The sequence below is a fragment of the Chelonia mydas genome, chromosome 11 (assembly GCF_015237465.2).
Source record: "Chelonia mydas isolate rCheMyd1 chromosome 11, rCheMyd1.pri.v2, whole genome shotgun sequence".
Taxonomy (NCBI): domain Eukaryota; kingdom Metazoa; phylum Chordata; order Testudines; family Cheloniidae; genus Chelonia; species Chelonia mydas.
The window spans coordinates 13,180,023-13,204,267 of record NC_051251.2 but is presented as its reverse complement, the minus strand read 5'-3'; the positions used below and the strand labels follow the sequence as shown (position 1 = coordinate 13,204,267).

At 45.9% G+C, this 24,245-nt stretch overlaps 1 protein-coding gene across 2 annotated transcripts in view; it reads left to right on the top strand.

Moving 5' to 3' along the window:
• Positions 1 to 5,022: 5,022 nt before the first annotated feature.
• SNX4 (sorting nexin 4) overlaps positions 5,023 to 24,245 on the top strand; it is a 55,707-nt gene continuing 36,484 nt past the window's right edge. Inside the window, exons 1-2 of one of the 2 annotated variants that reach the window (XM_037912268.2) lie at positions 5,023 to 5,314; positions 11,577 to 11,695. In XM_037912268.2, the coding sequence (XP_037768196.1) occupies positions 5,201 to 5,314; positions 11,577 to 11,695 (233 nt within the window). In that variant the 5' untranslated portion in view covers positions 5,023 to 5,200. The remainder of the gene's footprint in view (positions 5,315 to 11,576; positions 11,696 to 24,245) is intronic. The other variant, XM_037912269.2, reaches the window with a different exon arrangement.

The window sequence follows — 24,245 nt, the reverse complement described above, 5'->3', positions numbered from 1 at the left end:
TTCTTTTATAATTAAAGAGTACTATTCAACATGAATAATGATGGCAAAATCTGGCCCTATGTTTTTCCTGTGTTACACGTATTCACAGAGAAGCTGTGTTGTCTATTGGTAAGAGCTCAGAACTAAGACCCATGACTTTGCAATTCTATTGCCATCTCAGTTAATGTGATCAAGCAAGTCACTTGATCTCTTTCTGTGCCTCAGTTTATCTGTCTGTAAAACAGATATAATAATGTTTACTTCTCTCACAAGGGTATTAAGAGAATTCATTATTAATGCGCTTTTGAAATAATTGGAAGAGGTGATATGTGTATTATTACTTTTTTACTGATAGCACTGTTTTCATAATAAAAACAAAATTTGATATTGTATATAGGTTTCACTAAAGAATTTCAATTATATTACTGATATAGATCAGACAAATTTTGGAGTATGCACACCCTTTAAATGCAAATGTAATGGATACAGGATATGTATCTTAATGTATATCTTGAGTAAACATACTGACAACCACACCGTAATGGAAAACAGATTTTGTGCTACAGTGTACAATCATGCATTTACATCTAAACTGGACGTTGGGGTTATAAAACAAATCTTAAATCAATCATATTCAAAGGACATAGCAGCAGCTCACATATTTGTAAAAGGCTTTCACTCCAAGAAACCCTTCAGTGAAAAAGCTTGGGAAACTCCATCCTGCTAGAAAGAAGGGGTGAGATAACAATTCAAGTCATCTGAGAAGAAATTTGAACAAACATTGAAGACAACCCAGATGCAGGATATTCATCCTACAGTTCTGTGAAGAAGGTTTGGGGGTTTATCTGAAATGCAGCTGGGAGAAAAAGATAAATTATTGATGAAGAATATGTGCAAGTTCAGCTGTGGTTAATGCTGAAGTTGTGCCCACTGAAAGAACAATGAAACACAGTTTTACTTCTCAAGTGACAGTGAAAGATATTCAGCTTAATTATTTATTATTATTTGTATTATAATAGTGCCCAGAGGCCCTAACTGAGATCAGGACCCCATTCTGCCAAATATTATACATCCATGTAGGAAAAGATGGTGTTTATAATCTAATTAAGACCAGGTGCAACAATCAGAAGGAATGGGGAAGGAGGACAAAGTAAGTAGTAACAAGAACATTAGTTTAAAGGCCAACTGAGTGAGATAAATATCAGAAGCCTGGCCATGTACCTAGCTTTTATCAGTTAGTACTTTCCTGTAGGCATCATGGTAGATGTGAGTTTTGAGCAGGGCTTTGCAGAACAGGGTTTATAGACTATTTCAGGAAGGGTATGTCATGTATAAGGGGTAAAACAGAAGAAAGCATGAACGTGCCTATGGGAAAAATGGGCAAACAGGCAATGGAGACAGTTTGGAGGGAAGCTACAAAAGTAGCTAAATTGTGAACATTTATAAAGGTCAGGATCAGAAGCTTGCTTGTTCCCCTTCAGAAAAAGCACTGAGTAGAGGGATTCAAAAGTGAGGGTGAGGTGGTCAGAATGATAGTCCACTGAATATGTCGCCAATATCCCACAGCTCTTAACTAACATTAGCAGCTATTTTGTTATTAACCAATAATAAAACAATGACCTAATGAAGAGAACGATAATGCAAAAATGATGAACAGTACAATACAGTGCTTAGTAATGTAATTATATATCCACAATTGCTATTGGAGTTGACCAGCTCCTCTGTTCCATTAGGACAGCTGGCTGGAGTCACAGCGGGGATGTAACAATGGCAACATTTCAATCATGAAAGATAATTGATAGCCTTTTGTGCTGGCCATTAACATATCATTAATTTATCCCTGACCGGCGATCAGAATCTTTAGTAATTATTCTCCAATCTGCATGATTAATAAATATCTAGCCTATGCATTATGAGATTGTGATTTTATCACCAGCCCCATTATTAGTTTGTTGCAGTTGGAGCACGTTTATTGACAGCTATTGATAGCGCTGTTGATTGCTCCCATGTCCAGGGTGTGGCTGGGCCCTTCCAACGTGGTGATTGGGGGCTGCACCCCGGGTCACTGGCCGGGGGATCCCGGCGGGGGGGAGGGGGGAGACGGGACTGGGGGCTGCACCCCGTCACTCCGGGTCACTGGCCAGGGGATCCCGGGGGGGGGGGACTGGGGGCTGCACCCCGTCACTCCGGGTCACTGGCCAGGGGATCCCGGGGGGGGGGGGACTGGGGGCTGCACCCCGTCACTCCGGGTCACTGGTCGGGGGATCCCGGGGGGGCGACAGGGGGCTGCACCCCGTCGCTCCGGATCACTGGCCGGGGGATCCCGACGGGGGGTGGGCACTGCGGGCTGCACCCCGTCACCCCGGGTCACTGGCCGGGGGATCCCAGCGGGGGAGGGGACTGGGGGCTGCACCTCGTCACCCCGGGTCACTGGCCGGGGGATCCCAGCAGGGGATGGGACTGGGGGCTGCACCCCGTCACCCCGGGTCACTGGCCGGGGGATCCCGGCGGGGGACGGGACGGGACTGGCCGGGGGATCCCGGCGGAGGAGGGGAACTGGGGGCTCCATCCCGTCACCCCGGGTCACTGGCCGGGGGATCCCGGCGGGGGAGGGGACTGGGGGCTGCACCCCGTCACCCCGGGTCACTGGCCGGGGGATCCCGGCGGGGGAGGGGACTGGGGGCTGCACCCCGTCACTCCGGGTCACTGGCCGGGGGATCCCAGAGGGGGGGAGGGGACGGGACTGGGGGCTGCACCCCGTCACCCCAGGTGACAGGCCGGGGGATCCCGGCGGGGGGGGCGGGACTGGGGGCTGCACCCCGTCACCCCGGGTCACTGACCGGGGGATCCCGGCGGGGGAGGGGAACTGGGGGCTGCACCCCGTCACCCCGGGTCACTGACCGGGGGATCCCGGCGGGGGAGGGGAACTGGGGGCTCCACCCCGTCACCCCGGGTCACTGGCCGGGGGATCCCAGCAGGGGAGGGGACTGGGGGCTGCACCCCATCACCCCGGGTCACTGGCCGGGGGATCCCGGCGGGGGACGGGACGGGACTGGGGGCTGCACCCCGTCACCCCGGGTCACTGGCCGGGGGATCCCGGCGGGGGAGGAGAACTGGGGGCTCCACCCCGTCACCCCGGGTCACTGGCCGGGGGATCCCGACGGGGGGTGGGCACTGCGGGCTGCACCCCGTCACCCCAGGTCACTGGCCGGGGGATCCCGGCGGGGGAGGGGACGGGACTGGGGGCTGCACCCCGTCACCCCGGGTCACTGGCCGGGGGATCCCGGCGGGGGAGGGGACGGGACTGGGGGCTGCACCCCGTCACCCCGGGTCACTGGCCGGGGGATCCCAGCAGGGGATGGGACTGGGGGCTGCACCCCGTCACCCCGGGTCACTGGCCGGGGGATCCCGGCGGGGGAGAGCACTGGGGGCTGTACCCCGTCACTCCGGGTCACTGGCCGGGGGATCCCGATGGGGGGTGGGCACTGCGGGCTGCACCCCGTCACCCCGGGTCACTGGCCGGGGGATCCCGGCGGGGGAGGGGACTGGGGGCTGCACCTCATCACCCCGGGTCACTGGCCGGGGGATCCCGGCGGGGGAGGGGACTGGGGGCTGTACCCCGTCACTCCGGGTCACTGGCCGGGGGATCCCGACGGGGGGTGGGCACTGCGGGCTGCACCCCGTCACCCCGGGTCACTGGCCGGGGGATCCCGGCGGGGGAGGTGACTGGGGGCTGCACCTCATCACCCCGGGTCACTGGCCGGGGGATCCCGGCGGGGGAGGGGACTGGGGGCTGCACCCCGTCACTCCGGGTCACTGGCCGGGGGATCCCGATGGGGGGTGGGCACTGCGGGCTGCACCCCGTCACGCCGGGTCACTGGCCGGGGGATCCCGGCGGGGGAGGGGACTGGGGGCTGCACCTCATCACCCCGGGTCACTGGCCGGGGGATCCCGGCGGGGGAGGGGACTGGGGGCTGCACCCCGTCACCCCGGGTCACTGGTCGGGGGATCCCGGCGGGGGAGGGGAACTGGGGGCTCCACCCCGTCACCCTGGGTCACTGGCCGGGGGATCCCGGCGGGGGAGGGGACTGGGGGCTGTACCCCGTCGCCCCGGGTCACTGGCCGGGGGATCCCGGCGGGGGAGGGGACTGGGGGCTGCACCCCGTCGCCCCGGGTCACTGGCCGGGGGATCCCGGCGGGGGAGGGGACTGGGGGCTGCACCCCGTCGCTCCGGGTCACTGGCCGGGGGATCCCGGCGGGGGAGGGGACTGAGGGCTGCACCCCGTCACTCCGGGTCACTGGCCGGGGGATCCCAACGGGGGGTGGGCACTGCGGGCTGCACCCCGTCAACCCGGGTCACTGGCCGGGGGATCCCGGCGGGGGAGGGGACTGGGGGCTGCACCTCATCACCCCGGGTCACTGGCCGGGGGATCCCGGCAGGGGAGGGGACTGGGGGCTGCACCCCGTCACCCCGGGTCACTGGCCGGGGGATCCCGGCGGGGGAGGGGAGGGGACTGGGGGCTGCACCCCGTCACCCCGGGTCACTGGCCGGGGGATCCCGGCGGGGGAGGGGACTGGGGGCTGCACCCCATCACCCCGGGTCACTGGCCGGGGGATCCCGGCGGGGGAGGGGAGGGGACTGGGGGCTGCACCCCGTCACCCCGGGTCACTGGCCGGGGGATCCCGGCGGGGGAGGGGACTGGGGGCTGCACCCCGTCACCCAGGGTCACTGGCCGGGGGATCCCGGCGGGGGAGGGGACTGGGGGCTGCACCCCGTTACCCGGGTCACTGGCCGGGGGATCCCGGCGGGGGAGGGGACGGGACTGGGGGCTGCACCCCGTCACCCCGGGTCACTGGCCGGGGGATCCCGGCGGGGGAGGGGACTGGGGGCTGCACCCCGTCACCCGGGTCACTGGCCGGGGGATCCCGGCGGGGGAGGGGACGGGACTGGGGGCTGCACCCCGTCGCCCCGGGTCACTGGCCGGGGGATCCCGGCGGGGGAGGGGACGGGACTGGGGGCTGCACCCCGTCGCCCCGGGTCACTGGCCGGGGGATCCCGGCGGGGTAGAGCCAGGAGGAGCCAGGGGCTCCGGGACCCGAGGGGAGGCCTGGGGCGGTTGTCCCCGGCCCTGCGATGAGTTGGCCCGGCAGAGCCGGTCTCAGCCCCGGGAGGCGCCGCGGCTGAGCGCCTGCGCGGAGGGGGAGCCGAGCCCCCATTCCCATGGAGAGCGCGGAGGCCGAGCCGCTCGGCGCTAGCGACGGCTGCCAGGCGGGCGAGGCTGAGCCGGGCAGCGGGCCCGCGGCGGAGGAGCCGGACGGCGGAGCCGCGGGCACGGTGAGGGGGCCGGGCGACCCGCAAGCGGGGGCGGCCCGGCTGAGGACGAGGAGGCGGCCGGGCTCCGCTCCGGCCTAGGCGCCTCTGCCGAGCGCCGCTCTTTCCTGCCGGTGGCGGCCGGTCTGAGAGCGGCCTCTCGGGGCAGAGGGTTGCGTGGAGCGGGGCCGGGCGCTCCCCAGGGGCAGGAGAGAGCAGCCCAGGCCCAGCTGGCGGGAGGCCTGGGCAGAGCGGGGCACGGACAGTGGCCCGAGTCCTGGGTGAGGGGCGAGCGCAGCAGCCTCGACAGGTGGAAAGTGCCTCCCCCTAAGTCACCTGCCCTCTTGTGAATTCTTCCTTGGGAGCTTCCTTTGCCACTTGCTAGCTGGCTTGTGCCTTGTCTTGGCCTCCGCCGAATCTTCCCCCTCTCTCTCCGTAATGCCAGGACCTTTGTCTGACTCCCTCTTCCCGCCAATGTCACAACTAAACCACTGCTCCTGCTTAACGCTTCTTCCTGTGGTGCTAAGATCCTGCCTTTGTGTGCTCACATCTGATTTGTGCTTGCCATAAATACTGCATAGAGTGGCTGCCCCTTATGTACTGTAGAAGCTAAATCTTTGTGCCTTGACTTCCCATCTGTAACATTATATCTGTAACAAATATAGTGCCCATCTATAAAAAAGGAAATAGGGACAACCCAGGGAATTACAGACCAGTCAGCTTAATTTCTGTACCCAGAAAAATAATGGAGCAAATAATTAAGCAATCAATTTGCAAACATCTAGAAGATCATAAGGCGATAAATAACAGTCAGCATGGATTTGTCAAAAACAAATAGTGACAAAGCACCCTGATAGATTTCTTTGATAGGGCAACAAGACTTTTGGATGGGGGGAAGCAGTAGACGTGGTATATCTTAATTTTAGTAAGGCTTTTGATACTGTCTCGCATAACGTCATAAACGTACTAGGGAAATACAACCTAGATGGAGCTACTATAAGGTTGGTGCATAAGTGATTGGAAAACCATTCCAAGAGAGTAGTTATCAGTGGTTCACAGTCAAGCTGGAGGGGCATACCAAGTGGGGTCCCACAGGGATCAATTCTGGGTCTGATTCTGTTCAGTATCTTCATCAGTGATTTAGATAATGGCATCGAGAGTACACTTATAAAGTTTGTGGACGTTACCAAGCTGGGAGGGGCTGCAAGTGCTTTGAAGGATAGGATTAAAATTCAAAATAGCCTGACAAACTGGAAAAATGATCTGAGGTAAATAGGATGAAATTCAATAAGGACAAATGCAAAGTACTCCATTTAGGATGGAACAATCAGTTGCACACATACTAAATGGGAAATGACTGTCTAGGAAGGAGTACTGCAGAAAGGGATCTGGGGGTCATAGTTGATCCATAGTGTTATGCTATTGCAAAAAAAAAAAAAGTGAACCTCATTCTGGGATGTATTAGCAGGAGTGTGGTAAGCAAGACACAAGAAGTAATTCTTCCACCGTACTCTGTGCTGATTAGGCCTCAACTGGAGTATTGTGTCCAGTTCTGGGCTCCACATTTCAAGAAGGATGTGGACAAATTGGAGAGAGTCCAGAGAAAAGCGACAAAAATGATTAAAGGTCTAGAAAACATGAGCTATGAGGGAAGAGTGAAAAAACTGGGTTCGTTTAGTCTGGAAAAGAGAAGACTGAGAGGGGACATGATAACAGTTTTCAAGTATATTACAAGTTTTTACAAGGAGGAGGAAGAAAAATTGTTTTTGTTAACCGCTGAGGATAGGACAAGAAGCAATGGGCTTAAATTGCAACTTCCTAATTGTCAGGGTGGTTAAGCACTGGAATAAGTTGCCTATGGAGGTTGTGGAATCTCCATCATTGGAGATTTTTAAGAGCAGGTTAGACAAACACCTGCCAGGAATGGTCTAGATAATTAGTTCTGCCACGAGTGCAGGGGAGTGGACTTCACGACCTCTCGAGGTCCCTTCCGGTTCTATGATTCTATTAAATGCCTTGTTTTCCCATCTGTAAAATGGGAATTACACTTACCTACTTCTCAGGGGCCTTTTGAGGCTAAACTTACTACACATGTGAAGCACTTTTAGACTCTTGGGTGGAAGGTACAGTAGAAAGGTATTATAACAAACAAAATTATATTAAAATAACATTAGACTTTTCTTTCTGATTTCTTCTGTTCACACATTTATTCCCACTAACTGTGAATTTTGACCACCAAACCTATGTGTATTCATAATTTTCTTTGTTTTTTAAATAAAACAGAAATTTGTGTAAAGGAGTTGGAGCAATGATAACTTGGAACTTATCACTGATGATCTTACCTGATAGTCATATCTTTTAAAAAGATACTAAAACAACTTTTAAAATAGATTGGGATGCATCTTGTTGGCTCCCAGTAAATGGCATGCCTGTTTCATTAGGATGACTGTCAGGAAACCAATTCAAAATGATAGTTTAATGACACACCTAGTCTGCTTTCATGGCTTACATAGTGTAGTCTGCTGGTGATTTATCAGTATTCAGGTGAGTTTATACTACAAACTTCGCGCAGCTGGCCCTGTCTATATTAGAGAAACTATTTTAACAAAAAGAATTATGTGAATGAAAGCTAGTGTTGTACAGGAAAATAAGTGTTAGCTATATGTATGCAAAATTAAGGCGTACCCAGGTGTTCTTGATACTCTCACCCATGTGATTCTTTAATAGTGGCTTGAAAATTGGCTGAACCTACAGGGCACGTCACATAAACCGTTGTAGTAGACGTAAGCCTGTACTGCAATGGCAAAAGATTGTTTAGTTCACTCTACATATAGACCTTTATTGCATTGTCAGACTAGGATCTTAAAATTCTTTGGCTCTTTCTAAGTAACCTTGTTTTTATGAAAACTATTAACAAGGAATTTCATTCAAAAATTTAAATGAAAAAGTCCTTTGAGGAGACTTGCAAACTCTGCTCTAGAGTCTTAAAGTAACTTCTTCATTATAGATGAAGCAAAGCCTCAGGACAGTAGGGATATGGTAGGAAATGTAAAGCTTCCTGAGACAGATGCCTCGTGGAAGGGTCACTATCTGATTATTAAATATTAAGAATTCTGTTTGTTCATTCTTTAGTTACTCTTAAATAGCACTCTTTCAGGGGTGGCTGATACTTACATAATCAGCTTCTAAAGTATCACTCTCACAAATAATATAGACCCTATAATTCTAAGGGTATGTCTTCACTACCTGCCGGATCTGCGGGCAGCGATCGACCCAGCGGGGATCGATTTATCGCGTCTAGTCTAGACGCGATAAATCGATCCCCAAGCACTCTCCTGTCAACTCCTGTACTCCAGCGCCGCGAGAGGTGCAGGCAGAGTCGACGGGGGAGCGTCAACAGTCGACTCACCTCAGTGAAGACACCATGGTAAGTCGATCTAAGTACGTCGACTTCAGCTACGTTATTTAGATCAATCCCCCCCCCCCCCCCCCCAGTGTAGACCAGGGCTAAGTGATCTGATTAAAGGAGCTGGGTGTGGTGGGAAGTGGGGGGAATAGAAGATAGCTTTAATTATGATTAGTAAAGATTTTGTCACAAATATTTTTAGTAAAAGTCACGGACAGGTCATGGGCAATAAAGAAAAATTCAGGGAAGCCTGTAACCTGTCCATGACTTTTACTAAAAATATCTGTGACAAAATGAGGAGGGCGAAGGGTCCAGCACCCATCACTAGTTCTGGGGTCTCCCGCCACACCTGGCAGCTTGGCTGATACGAGGGGTCCCCCGGTGACTCAGCAGCTGCCCGTGGGGGTACCCTGCAACTCCAAGCTGCTGCAGGCAGCAGGGCAAGTGCTTACACAACCCTTATGTGTTGCAGAAAATGTCTCCAGTGACTGACCCAAAAGGACACACTGGGGATGGTCCATGTTTACGCACCTCCAGTGGCCCCAGTATCCACTGCATAAGGAACAAAAATTTGATAATTGGTTCTTCAGTCTAGCAGACAAAGGTATAACAAGATCTAATCGCTGGAAGCTGAAGCAAGGCAAATTCAGACTGGAAATAAGGTGTACATTTTAACAGTGAGGATAATTAACCATTGGAACAATTTACAAGGGGTTGTGGTGGATTTTCCATCACTGACCATTTTTAAAATCAAGATTGAATGTTTTTCTAAAAGTTATGATCTTGTTTAAACAGGAATTAATTCAGGAAAGTCTGATGGCCTATGTAGACTAGATGATCACTGCGTCGTCCCTTCTGGCTTTATAATCTGTGAACAGGTACACGGGGTTTGTGGCCTCTATTTCAGCCGTACAGCCTGTTCCTCATTTGGGTGATGATACAGAGCACTTTTAGAAACTTGTGCTGCAACGTGTTTGTATAATATAAGATTCCTAGCACATCCTTTGCTAGATTGTTTTTTCTACATTTCCTGGAATATTTTTGTTGGTCTTAGACCATAATTTACATAACCACATTCTGCTGTTTCCAGCATGTAATGCTGGGTAGGACAGCTCATATGTATCACTTTACAGTATATCTTTATAGCAACTAAAAATAAATAAATAAAAAAACCCACCACTGCTATGAGTCTGTCATCTAGGTCTGTCTCTGGCTGAAATGACAAACCAAGGTCCTGACCAGATTCCATATAAACTCCCTGAAATCAGTCAAGTTGAATTTGGGCTGGACACTGATACTAGCATATCTAGCTCTTGTTTAAAAATCACCCAAGAGATAGTGGTGCTAGTGTCAGTGACCTACCCAAATTCAACTTGACTAATTTCAGGGTGAGTTTACGCAGGGAGAATGTAGTTTCAGTAGAACAAGGCTTTTGTTTTTTGTTATAGTTTGTCTTAAACTGTTGTGTAGAATTTTGTACTATTCAACAAATGCCACATTCTGCTTTTCTGTACTGGTAATTTCCTGAAAGTCTTTCACTAATGCTAGCTCCAAAGGGAGTGAAAGTTTAGGCCGGCTGCCACTGGTTTTTATTGCTGTATTATCTAACTTTGGTTGTTCATATTATAGAAATTAAACTTTTTTCCCCTCCAAAAGTTCAGTGATAAAACCATCTTTTAGCAGAACCCCCGCTAAAGAAAAATGCATTTGTATTTGTATGTATGGTAAATCTGTTTTCTGTTGACACTCTTTGCAACTTCCAATAGGTGAAGGTGTCTTTATATGTGCATGCATTTCTTTCTACATGAGAGTTGAGGTTTTCTGTAATTTCTAAGGTTGCTTATGGCATGAACCTTTCACTTGAAAAAATAGTAGCTGCAGGATTACATTTTGGAGTAGAGTAGGAGAGGTTAGTTGCTGCAGAGCACCAAATGCAGTCTCTCCCCACACAGATCCATTCACAGTACTGCTGCAAAAAATCACTTTCGTAGCTCATTGCTTTGACCAGATCACCCCTCTCTTTACATGCCTCCACTGACTCCTCTTTCTGCATCACAGCAAACATAAATTGGTTTTCATTTTCAAGGCCCTTCACAGCCTACCATATGCTATTGAGATGTTGCCTCCTGCCTCCACTCTACCATTGGCGCCAATTTTCATCATCCACTTGTTAAATGTTCAAATAAGCACCTTTATGCTTTGTCTGTCCTGCCCCTTGTGCTTGGGAGGAGTTCCCTGTAAGCATGTGCAAAGCTATCTTATTGACCTTCTTCCAATCCTTCCTTAAAACGCTCCTTTACCATAAAGCCTACAACAACTTGGCGGTGGTCAGACAGCTGATGTGCTGAGATTGCTGCCTGCCAGTCAGACTGACCAGTATTCTCGCTGTTTTTCTTGTGCTTCCCCATCTGTCTGTATCCACCTGTTGTCTCTTGTCTTTGTATTGTAAGCTCTTTGGGACAGGAACTGTCTTTTTGTTCTGTGTTTGCACAGCGCTAGCACAGTGAGGTCCTGGTTCGTGCCTGGGGCTTCTAAGTGCTGCTGCAAGATAAATAATAAAATAATTCTCAGCGTTACATTGGAAAAAGCTAATAAAGTGGCTACTTGTCTCTTGACTGAAGAGTAAGTGTGGGAATTCTACATGTGCGGCAAGAAGAAAGTCATTAAAACTTAGGCTCTGGTGTTTCAAAGACTTACATATATGCTTAACTTTACTCGTTATCAGTAGTACTGTTCACAGCATGTTAAGCATGTGAGGAAAGTCTCTGCAGGATTGAGGCCTTACTACTTAAACAATAGGGATGGGGGGAAAGGAGGAAGGAATTGATACATATTTCTTTCTTAAATGACTCGTGTGACTCTTGTAATTTTTCTTCTAAGATGATGGAAGATTGTTTGTCAAAGAAAATAGAGATCACTGTCTCAGAAGCAGAAAAACGGACTGGAAGAAATGCCATGAACATGCAAGAAACCTACACTGCTTACCTCATTGAGACAAGGTGGGTAATAAGAACTAAGATGAATGTAGGTTAGTAGATAAGCTATTTTTTAAAAAAGGTACAATAGCTTCTGATTATACATTATTTCTTTAAAACTCCCATTTAGAGTCCAAGTGCAGTTACAGTTAGAGAACTGGGTTAGTTTCTGCTTTCAATTATACAGTATCTATTTATATAGGAAATAGTACAACTTTTTATGTGAAAATGTGGCAGGTGACAAAGGGTTAGAGAAACTCTGGGCTGGTCTACACTATGGGGGGAGATCGATCTTAGTTAGTACTTAGATCTACTTACCGTGGTGTCTTCACTGCGGTATGTCGACGATTCCCCTTGCGCTTCTCATTGAAGTGGAGTACCGGAGTCGAGGCTAGAGCAATCGGCGGTCGATTTATCAATACTAGACACGATAAATAGACCCTGGATGGATCTATCGCTGCCCGTTGATCTGGCTGCTAGTGTAGACATGCCCTCTGGATGAGCAGCTCTAATCCATATTGTAGGTAACTGTTCATCCTGTGTTTTTTGGAAGGTGCATCTGAAAGATTTTTTGACACTGTTAAACAACAACCTTCCTTGATGCGTGCTTGATTTTCGGGGTGAAATGTGCTTGGTCAGAATGTACATTGTGGCTGAAAATAATGATTTGACTTATTTGGCATACAGTAAAGCAAAGGGATATCATATATTTTGAATCGCGCTACTTAAGTCAAAACTCATAGCATTTAGCTGTATGCTAAATTTATCTTTTAAAAAAAATGGTACTGATGAAATCAAATTAATGTTTTCCTCTTTGAGGGGCATTTTAAAGTAAGTATTTAATTAACCTACTCCTCTTACCAAGTACCAATTCAGGCATACTTTTGTTGCTTTTAAGTGGAAATAGTTTTTGTTGCTTAAATGGTTTTTCAAATCAAGTACTATTAAGTGTATACATAATGCAGATATGGCAAACACATTTCTGTCTATGCAGTGAAGACTATTTGCAATTTTAAATGTTCAAGCAGTGGTGTACAATTGTAAAAAAAAAAACAAAAAAAAAACAGGTCAGACTTTTTCACAAGACAGATTTCCCCCTGTCGAAGAGCCACTTTGATACCTTTACTCATTTTGGAAAGCACTTTATTCCCTAAGTGGTCCCATAAATGGGACAGCTTGTGGAGATTGCTGCTGTTCAAAAGAGTAAAAGGTTCACAATCCAGCCCTAGATAGGGTACTATACCTGTTGCCATTGACATAAGTAGCGTGTATATGTATGTATATTTTATGAGTAAATCTGGAAAGGTGAGGTCTACATAGAACTTTGTGAAACTAACAAAGTTTAATGATCTTTTACACAGATACTAAATTCATATATTGTGAGGAGTTTAAATTGCAATGTAAGTGACATTTCCCAGGATATGAGGCACCCCGTTAAGTAGTTAAGTGGCTCTTTAATTTGTAATGGCTTTCAAACATTCCTTTGTAGGATAATTTATTTCACACTGATTGTTGATACTGTAAAGCTACAACATACTCATGCAGAAATACTTTTGTTATATATTATCCTCAATTCTAAGAATAGGTCATGACATCTTTTTTGTGCATCATGCCTGTATATGTTAATAGAGTACATGAGGTTCTCTCTCACTTTGGAAGTTTAACTTCATAAAACAAAGGCTCCAGGAGAGAAATTCCTGCTTTATTTGTATTTATGGGAGTAACATACATATTTCCCACTACTGTAGCTTTGGGTAGTTGGTTACATGTACATTTATAAAACTATAGGATTTTTTTCTTTAAAATGTACTGTATTAAAGTTAGGGATGTGTTTGAATCTTTTATTCAGATACAAATACTGGCAAAATGGTATTTTTATTTGACAGCTAGGGAGGGGCAATATTTGAAAAGTTCTAGTGGCTATGTGATATGAAGTGCACTCTGGTGTGCCTCTGTTAGAGCTGGGCAAAATTTTCAGATAACACTTTTTTGCCAAAAAATGCATATTTTAGGTTGACCAAAATATTTTGCAAATCAATGTCAAATTCACAAATTGTTGTGGCTGAAAATACCAAAACAATTCTGAAAAAAACGAACCATTCTATTTCAATAATTTCAAAACAAGCATTTTGATCTTTTTCTGTTCAGACTGATATAAAGGAAAATCCTTTAAATGAAATATTTTGGGTCAAATGAAATGTTTGACCTGAAACAGTTTTTTTTTTCTGGTTCGGCCAAACTGGAAAATCAGTTTTTAGCACAACTCTAGTCTCTCTATACAGCCCCAAACCATGCTGATGCCTTCTCCAGTTCCCATCACTTTTCCTTGCGCAGCTCTTTCCCAGTGCCAGAGATGTCTCTCATTGCCCATGTTCCCACTCATTACCACTCAGATTCTTATTCAGTGGCCAGCAACTACTAAGACCAATTACACAGTTGTCAGACAAATACTGAAAATGTGGATTTGTCCCATTCTGTTTGCAAGGAGTGCTGGCTTCCCAGTACAAGTGTAATTGCAAGCTATTAAACTGGCTTCATACTGAGCTTGTAAATTTTGAGTGGGCTTCACAATATTCCTGAAGATAATAGGATATTTTGTTGTTCTGTAGCCAAGGAATAAAATTCGTTCACAATAATATGAAAGAAGAATATTCAATAACAGTTGCATTATATTTACGATTATCCATGGGTTCCAAGGTTTCCACTGTCCAGGTTTTAAATATGGGGTGGTGGTGGGTTTTTTTTAAGTCAAATTGTACAAATAACTAAGAGTGAACTAAACTTGAATGCGGCAGCGGCAGTCCAAAAAGCGAACAGAATGTTGGGAATCATTAAGAAAGCGATTAATAAGACAGAAAATATCATATTGCCTCCAGATCAATCCATGGTACGCCCACATCTTGAATACTGCGTGCAGATGTGGTCGTCCCAGCTCAAAAAAGATATATTGGAATTGGAAAGGGTTCAGAAAAGAGCAACAAAAATGATTAGGGGTATGGAACAGCTTCCGTCTCAGGAGAGATTAATAAGACTGGGACTCTTCAGCCTGGAAAAGAGACAACTGAGTGGGGATATGATTGAGGTCTATACAATCATGGTTGGTGTAGAGAAAGTAAATAAGGAAGTGCTATTTACTCGTTCTCTTAACACAAGAGCTAGGGGTCATCAAATGAAATTAATAGCAGGTTTGAAACAAACAAAAGGAAGTATTTCTTCACACAAAACGCAAACAACCTGTGGAACTCTTTGCCAGAGGATGTTGTGAAGGCCAGGATTATAACAGGGTTCAAAAAAGAACTAGATAAATTCGTGGAGGACAGGTCCATCAATGGCTATTAGCCAGGATGGGCAGGGATGGTGTCCCTAGCTTCTGTTTGCCAGAATGAGCGACAGGGAATGGATCACTTGATGATTGCCTATTCTCTTCATTCCCTCTGGGCACCTGGCATTGGCCACTGTCAGAAGACAGGATACTGGGCTAGATGGACCTTTGGTCTGACCCAATATGGCCGTTCTTATGAATGTGCCTTGGTAATGGAAGATAAGTATGTGGCTATTGGAAATATACCAAGCTGGGCACATATACAAACTGAGCTAGGGTGACCAGACAGCAAGTGTGAAAAATTGGGACAGAGGGTGGGGGGTAATAGGAGCCTATATAAGAAAAAGCCCCAAATGTCGGGATTGTCCCTATAAAATCGGGACATCTGATCACCCTAAACTGAGCCACGAGAAGACCTAGTGTGTTTCAAACTATCACTGGGCGTCAATGAAACCCACTAACTGGTTTGTTTCAAAATGCAAGTGATAGTATCTCCATCTTCCTTTAAAATTCACTGCATACATCCTTTTCCTAAAGTTTCACCCACACGATCATCTGATGGGATTTCCTTATTGATCTGTTGTTTATCAGTGACAATTAGAAAACTTGGTGTGGATTTCTTTCTCTGACAACACATTGCAGCACTGTAGGCTGTGAAAGTCCAGTGCATCTCAGATGTCGGACTTCCCAAAGGGATCCCATTTTATTTAAATTCTTGGTTTACATTGTTAGCATTGACTCAAAAGATCTTACGGATAAAACTTTTTTCTTCAGTTTTCTATTTTCTAACAGTCCTGAGAAAGTGTATCTGTATCACAGCTTCCATAAAATCACTGTCAGAGCACTTGTCCTCTTCAAAGCACTTGATAAACATACACCTGTCTTTGCAGTATCCCTCTGAGATAAGTAGGTAAATGCCATCCGCATTGTACAAATGAGGCAGAGAAGCTAGGGTGAACATGGTTGCCTAAAAGTCAGGCACCTAAATAATAGTTGCCTGATTTTCAGAGATGCTGAGCACCTGCAACTCCTATTTCATGCCGGAGGAAATGCAAGTATTCAGCACCTCTGAAAAACCAGGCAATTTTAAATTTAAATAAAAGAGCTTTAGGTACTGAAAATGTTGATATAAGTGATTTTGTTTGATGACAGCTCTCTTTGGCAGCTTTTAAACATGCCAATGTTTGATAGAAACAACTGAAATGTGAGACAGGTGAATGAAATGTGGTCCACCTGTGTTCCATACTGCCACAGCTGACAAACTGTAATGGCTTTTAACCATGGAATCTGCTCAAGGGTGGTTCTCTTTTTAAATCTAGTTGTCTTAAAAAGAAAACTGGAAAAACAGAATTTCTATCATATGCAACAATAAGGACACCGTCACTTGGGTTGTTGGCAGGGTTTGAACCAAAGACTTAAAGACCCCTGCTACTTGGGCTAAAGTATAAAGTTTTAGCCTTCATGTAGACCAGCCAGTAGAGGGGGAAGTACTGTAACACATAACATTCTACCACCATAGCAAATAGTCAGGTATCAGGATTCCTGGATTCTAGTCACGCTTCTGGGAAGAGCGTGGTGTAGTAGTTAGACAGGATAGCCAAGTACCTTAGTTTGTTGCATTCAGTAGGAAAGCCAGTTGGGCAGCATGGCTTTGACCCAAGTTTTGTTTCTAGTTCTGGTAGAAATGATCTTGTAAGCTCTCAGCTAAATTATTTGTAAAATGGAAGAAATTATACTTGCCTCCCCCAAGGGTCTGGGATCAGAGCCATTGCTTAACTTTAAGGGGTTTTAAAGTATATATAAATACAGATAGTGAGAGAAGTGTTCCTGGAGTCATAGCCTGCTGGCTCCTCCTCAGTGCCCTATCCCCTACACCACAGTATTGTGAGGGTTTCTGTCTTCTCCGTGGAACAGAAATTAAGTTTCACAATTCTGTATTATTCCATGGGGGCAGTATAGTACATCAGCACTGACATAGGTTTTCAGATTTCATGATGAAGGCATATGACCAGATAGGTATGGTGTAACATATAAAGATGGTAGAATGCAGGCTTTACTAAAAAGAAAAATAACAAAGTATGCATCTCTCCATTAGGCAGGATGACTATTCATGATGTATAGTAAGAATATCTGCTAAATCTAAGATAATACTGAACTAAACATGGTAAGTTTGTGTCTGTATGGTTTTTTTTAAAATATCTTTCTACTGCTGGAGACACAGGTTCAGGTTCAGTCCATGTGTTGACTTTACCCTTGTCCTAAATTCTTATTCAGGGGATTTAGGGGGATGAACCCTGCTAACCCTGTTTTTGGGCGGGTTTTTTGTTTGTTTTTTGCCAGTTGGTGATTCTTGGGATGCAAAAGTGTTTTCTGCCAACAAAACTACCTTTTATCAATATATTTTGGCACACTGTGATTGGTAACTTGCAAATGGTGTTTGACATTACTGTACCTTAATGGTTTTATTCTGTTTGTCATGAGATCCCAATGTAGAGATCCATTTTTGGAGAGGTAGTGAAGGAAGGACTGCATGACTCTTCTAAAGGGTACACATATTCAGAATCTATACAGAGGATCAACACGGTGTGCTTCAGTGGAGCAACAGTGTCATTTATTGCTCCAGTCCTGAAAGATCAAAGGCAAAACCTAACCATGTAGCTTAAACAGTTAAAGGGGGCTGTTGGTTTTACAAGGAAATAAAGCTCATATGTTTCCTTCCTTTCTCATTTAAGATTCCTGCAGTAATTTCTCTTTGTATTACATTAAGAGCTGTTTAATGGCTCATTTCAGATCATTAGTTTATATAGCAAATGGGAAGAAGTTAAGTAGATGAGCTAAATTTTTCACATTGGCGCTTTGAATTAGGGTAAAGGAATGTGGCTTTTAGAGTAACCTAATCTCCTAATCACTTATGATAACATCAGTTATGAAGGTAAAAGTTGAAGGTTTTAATTTTTGTCATTTAATTTTTTCCAGGCAGGCTGGTTCAGCCAATGAATAAAGTGTATTGTTAGAACTGTACTTTGAGGGGAAACATATGGTTTTCCTATCTGAACATTGTACAAGCATTATATTGTATTTTTAAAACCAAAACAAATTGAAAAGTTTGATTGAATGTCAACAAGTGATTATGATCTTAATTGAAGCTGGGTCTACAATACTTGCATTTTATGATGGAGTTCATAATGTGGCCTCAAAAATTAGATGGTAATGAAGGTATTAAGTGTAATGAGTACCTCTGTGAATTTCTACTTCCTTTTGGAACAAGATCCTCGAGAAAAGGATTCTTGTAATCGGTGACATTTTATGGCTTCATAATGCAGCCATGTGGAGACATATTTTATAAGATTAAAAAATGCTTTCTCCCATCTTGCCTGCTTCTCCCAAATCCATCCCCACAAAATTCCAGTCCCTCATTAGTACCTTATTGAAAAAGCCAATTCTGTGGATGAAGGTTCACAATCAAGATTTGTATGGTTTTTGTCCATCACAGTTCTGCAAAAGCATCCGCTCTTACTTTTCCCAGTCTTATCCCACTCAAACTCTCCAGTTCTGTGTATTTTTCCAAGTTACGTATCATCCATTTCTTCTTAGACTATCAAAAAAATTGGGGGGAAAAGTAGAGGTGGTGTTTTGTCTTTTAACTATTCACTGCAGCAAAGAATATTTTGAACTATAAATAGCTGTAAATGTTAGTTAAAGAGTTTGTGCTTTAGGACGAGTATTAAAGTTAGTTGAATAATAGGCTTGAGAAGCATAAGTCTTGTAGGATTGCATTTTTATTTTTTTTAAATATGGTAAAGGAATTTAATGCTTGTGGGGGGTACCTGATTAAAGCTCTGGAAACTGAAGTCATCTCCATAGAATACTGTCATGTCAGTATACCTCGATACTTAATCTGGAGTGACCACCTCTAGGGATGAGAGCATTCAGTCCATTGGCTTCTGTGTTCAGACCTAGGCTTTTGTGAGTGGGAGAATTCATCCTCCCTAGACATATAGAGGAGGGAGCAAGCCCTTCCAAGGTGGAGGCAGCCCTCCCTCCCCCCCAGTCATAGAGGCAGCCCCAGGAAGGAACTGGGATTTCCCCAGCTACATTTGGGAATAGCAGAAGCAGGGAGCATGGTGGAAGCGTACTCAAGGACTCTAGTGCAGGGGTTCTCACAACACATTTTTGGTGGCCTAGAGTGTGGCTACCAAGTCTTGCTGGTGGCCGCTCTGACATTTTTCCTAAAATACTTAATTAACTTTAGGAAAAACAAATAAATATGCACACATACAGTACATGTCCAAATCGTTGTAATTTATTTATGTAGGATATTTTTTGCAGACTCAATAATAAAAATAATGTACAGGTGTGTTATTGTTTACTGGACCTAAACAGAATAGAAACACAAATAAGGCACTTCACATGTTCTTGTCTTTTTTCTTGTTGTTTCTTTTGTTTTTTGGTTTCTTTAAAACAAACAAACAAACAAAAACAACTTGCTGGCCACTCAGTCTGCTGTGAAAAGTGATATTAACTAACATAGAGATATTACTTTTCACAGCAGACTTATTCAGCCCCAGCAAGTCTGGAGACAAATTAAGCCCTGGATGGGGAGGTGGGTACAGAGTCAGTGGGGGCCAGGGGTGATGGGACACTGGGGGAGGCAGCAGAGCCCAGGAGTGGTATGGGGGTGAGCTTGGGGTCAGAGCCCACGACCTTGCTGCCAGGGAACGAAGCTCCGTGGCTGGAGCCTACTGCCTGCCACCCGCCTTTCCAGGGCTGAAGCCCGAACCCACTGTCCCTGGGAAGGTGGGGAACTCTCACCTGTTGCCTGCTCTTCCAGCTTTTGTGTCTGCAGAGGGGGGTAGGGCCCAACCACTGCTGCTCTCCCTCCTTCCCCCCCGCCCCATCACTGCCCAGGAGGCCGTGGCCGCAAGAAAAGCCCCTGGTGGCTGCATGTGAGAAACGCTGCCTGAGTGTCTGGATGCTTGTGATGTTAGCAGGCAGCTTTTCACAATTTGAAATCTGGACGTTATTTTCTGTGTGGTCGTTGGTTGCCTGCCCTACCCTCGTCCCAACCCTCCTGCAGCACAGTTCCTCTGCTGCCAGGCTCTCTCACCCCCCCCCACCCCCCCGCTTTCTTCTGTGCCCCATAACAAACGAAAAGGAAAGGGAACTAACCTGATCTGTGTCATTCATACTGATCACTATCCTTTGACTTTTGCCTTTTTAGTTTACTCTTATATTCTTATTTGATTGTAAGCTTTTTAGGGCACAAACTGTCTTGCTATATGTGTATATGGCACCTAGCACAACCGGACCCTGATTGTGACTGGGGCTTTGGGTGCTACCATAACACAAATAGTAAGAAAAGGAGGACTTGTGGCACCTTAGAGACTAACAAATTTATTTGAGCATAAGCTGTCGTGAGCTACAGCTCACTTCATCGGATGAGACAACTTCCACAAACATAGGTACTCTGTCTTGGTGCAGACTCCTTAACCAGTAATTTAAGTAGTATATGTAATTCCTCTTTCTCTCCATGCAGGTAGACTAAGCTTGTGCTTCTGCTGTTGAGGGCTGTGGGGGGTAGGAAGTAACGGGTTGATTTAGGTGACCTTCCCCCCCCCCACCCACTTTTTTTTTTAATGCTTTCAATTTAGTGTCTCATTTAGAGGTGTGATTTCCCCCCCCCCCCATAAGTGGACTGATGAATACTAGGAACAATGCATGTTAGATTGTAATTCCTTAAGAATATTTGCTAGAGCCAGCCAGTCCATTTCAAAGCTGATACAATGGGAGTATTGTGAGAAATGAAGAAACAACAGTTAGGTCCTTGGTCCAAATGACCCTCCTCTGCAGCCTTCTAGAATCATAGGACTGGAAGGGACTTCGAAAGGTCAGTCCAGTCCCCTGCACTCATGGCAGGGCTAAGTATTATCTAGACGAAGTATTATTCTAGTTTTGCCTCCTTCTGTGTCATTTTTATGTAACTGCTTCTAGTTTAATATGCCCTTGCCTAGTTTATATTGATTCTCATGAGAATCAATCAGAGCTTAGCTTTATAATAGAACATTCTGTGATCAGGAACAGTCAGCATGCATTCACCAAGGGCAAGTCATTCCTGACTAACCTAATTGCCTTCAATGACGAGAAAACTGGCTCTGTGGATGAGAGGAAAGCAGTGGACGTGTTATTCCTTGACTTTAGCAAAGCTTTTGATATGGTCTCCCACAGTATTCTTGCCAGCAAGTTAAAGAAGTATGGGCTGGATGAATGGACTATAAGGTGGATAGAAAGCTGGCTAGATCGTCAGGCTCAACAGATAGTGATCAATGGCTCCATGTCTAGTTGGCAGCCGGTATCAAGTGGAGTGCCCCAAGTGTCAGTCCTGGGGTCGGTTTTGTTCAATATCTTCATTAACGATCTGGAGGATGGCGTGGATTGCACCCTCAGCAAGTTTGCAGATGACACTAAACTGGGAGGAGTGGTAGATACCCTGGAGGGTAGGGATAGGATACAGAGGGACCTAGACAAATTAGAAGATTGGGCCAAAAGAAATCTGATGAGGTTCAACAAGGACAAGTGCACTTGTCCTGCACTTAAGGCTAAAGAATCCCATGCACTGCTACAGACTAGGGACCGAGTGGCTAGGCAGCAGTTCTGCAGAAAAGGACCTAGGGGTTACAGTGGATGAGAAGCTGGATATGAGTCAACAGTGTGCCCTTGTTGCCAAGAAGGCTAACAGTATTCTGGGCTGTATAAGTAAGAGCATTGCCAGCAAATTGAGGGATGTGATCGTTGCCCTCTATTCAACATTGGTGAGGCTTCATCTGGAGTACTGTGTCCTGTTTTGGGCCCCACACTACAAGAAGGATGTGGAAAAATTGGAAAGAGTCCAGCGGAGGGCAACAAAAATTATTAGGGGGCTGGAGCACATGACTTATGAGGAGAGGCTGAGGGAACTGGGATTATTTAGTCTGCAGAAGAGAAGAATGAGGGAGGATTTGATAGCTGCTTTCAACTACCTGAAAGGGGGTTCCAAAGAGGATGGATCTAGACTGTTCTCAGTGGTAGCTGATGACAGAACAAGAAGTAATGGTCTCAAGTTGCAGGGGGGAGGTTTAGGTTGGATATTAAGAAAAACTTTTTCACTAGGAGGGTAGTGAAGCACTGAAATGGGTTACCTAGGGAGGTAGTAGAATCTCCTTCCTTCTAAGATTTTATGGCCTGGCTGGGATGATTTAGTTGGGGTTGGTCCAGCTTTGAGCAGGGGGTGGACTAGATGACCTCCTGAGGTCCCTTCCAACCCTGATATTCTATGATTCTCTTGTCATGTTAAGGCTGCGGTCCTTAACATGAGAGTATTCAAATATTATGGTGACTTGGACCATTTTGTCAATGCCTAGACAGAATACGACATGAGTAAAATAATACTAAGTGATCCCACTCGATATCTTGAGTTTTAATTCAATATTAATAAAATGAATGGATATCTTGGAAGCAAGCTTTAAGGAAAGTCAAAGTACTGTCCTCCTGATTCATTAATAGAAGATATACAGTATTGCCAGTTTCAGGCATTCAAAAATCATGAGTCATGTCTGAAAATCCATGAAATATTTTTAAAATAATAAGTTCTGGGTACATTTTCTTAGCCTTCTGATATGAGTCTTTAGATTACAGTTGGATCACGTTTTCTGGCTCTTTTCCTCAACCATGGGGGCTAGTGACTTTTTTTAAATGAAAATTGACGCTTGACTGCAGGAGCTGAGGTTTAAGAAAAACACCAAATGTTGAGACACGTGATAAAATTGTGAGAGTTGGCAACACTGGGTATAACAGAGCAATTATTTTAGAAGGCTGACGAATAAGGGGAAAAAGCAGCACACTCTAGTCTATTAATTATTTAAGGGCAGATCCAGACATGGAAGACAAACTCCTTAACTTTATCTTAAGGAGTGATGGAGAGCCATACTGAATTCCAGCTGCAGCCTTTATAAATGTAGTATTACCAAAGCCTGGATGACTTTCTAGTATCTCTGTGGGAAGATAAATTTTTTAATGATATAAAAGCATATTTATGGCTCATTTAGGGAAAGGATTAGCAGCGTTTTTAGCTGAAGACTGCTGCTATCCAGAGACACCCTTGAAAGGTGCAAGCTGGTGTGCAGATTTTCCAGTGCTGACTCACTGATACTATTGGTCTTGGTCTTGAGAGATTTGGAAAGTGGAAGATGTAAACCCAGGTTTTAAATAGCACTGAGAGTTGATTGGATTATATACAAAAAAAGTGATTTTTGCGGTATAGATTTAAAAAAAATCTTTCTCCACAGTTAGAAACAATGGATAGGAGCAGGTTCAAACTTGACATTGTACAGCTTTAAATCTGCTGGAAGAAATGGTACACTGTACTGCTGAGTACTATTAAGTCTTTACAGCTGGTAATCCCATGGCAGGGTTAGTAGTACTCACTGTAAGTTTATACCAGCAGTTCCCAGAATGCATTTACTGCTGCTTAGAAAAATTAAATTTGGTCACTTAATAAAAAGCAGTGATATTTTTAAGTCTACTGTAGGTCTGCACATTGAGGGCCTTGTTTTGACTTTCTCTCTGCATGTGCATATTTAACTTTATCAGTGGTGGGCAACCTGCGGCCCATCAGAGTAACCCGCTGGCAGGCCGTGAGACAGTTTGTTTACACTGACTGTCCACAGGCACGGCTGCTCGCAGCTCCCAGTAGCCGTGGTTCACCGTTCCTGGCCAATGGGAGCTGCGGGAAGCAGCGGCCAGCACGTCCCTGTGGCCTGCACCACTTCCCGCAGCTCTCATTGGCCAGGAACGGCAAACCGCGGCCACTGGGAGCTGCGGGCGGTGCAATGTAAACAAACTGTTTCGTGGCCAGCCAGCAGATTACCCGGACAGGCTGCGTGCGGTCTGTGGGCCACAGGTTGCCCACCGCTGCACTGTATGGTGCTTTATAGGTGAGCAATATATCAGTAATATTTTCTGGTTAAATTCTAACGTGTACTGTTGCAATATAGCAGAATTTCCGGTGTGTGTTGGGGGGTGGGGGTTATTTAGTACATACTTCTTTTATTATTAATATATTAGATGTGTATATAGTTTTTCATCCCAAAGGATCCCAGAATGCTTTACAATCTGTAGCAATACAGAAATTCTTTAAACCCAGCACTGAAATACAGCCACTTTTGGGACTGAACAAGTCAGCTGTGTGAAAGTGCATGACAACACCATACAACAGTT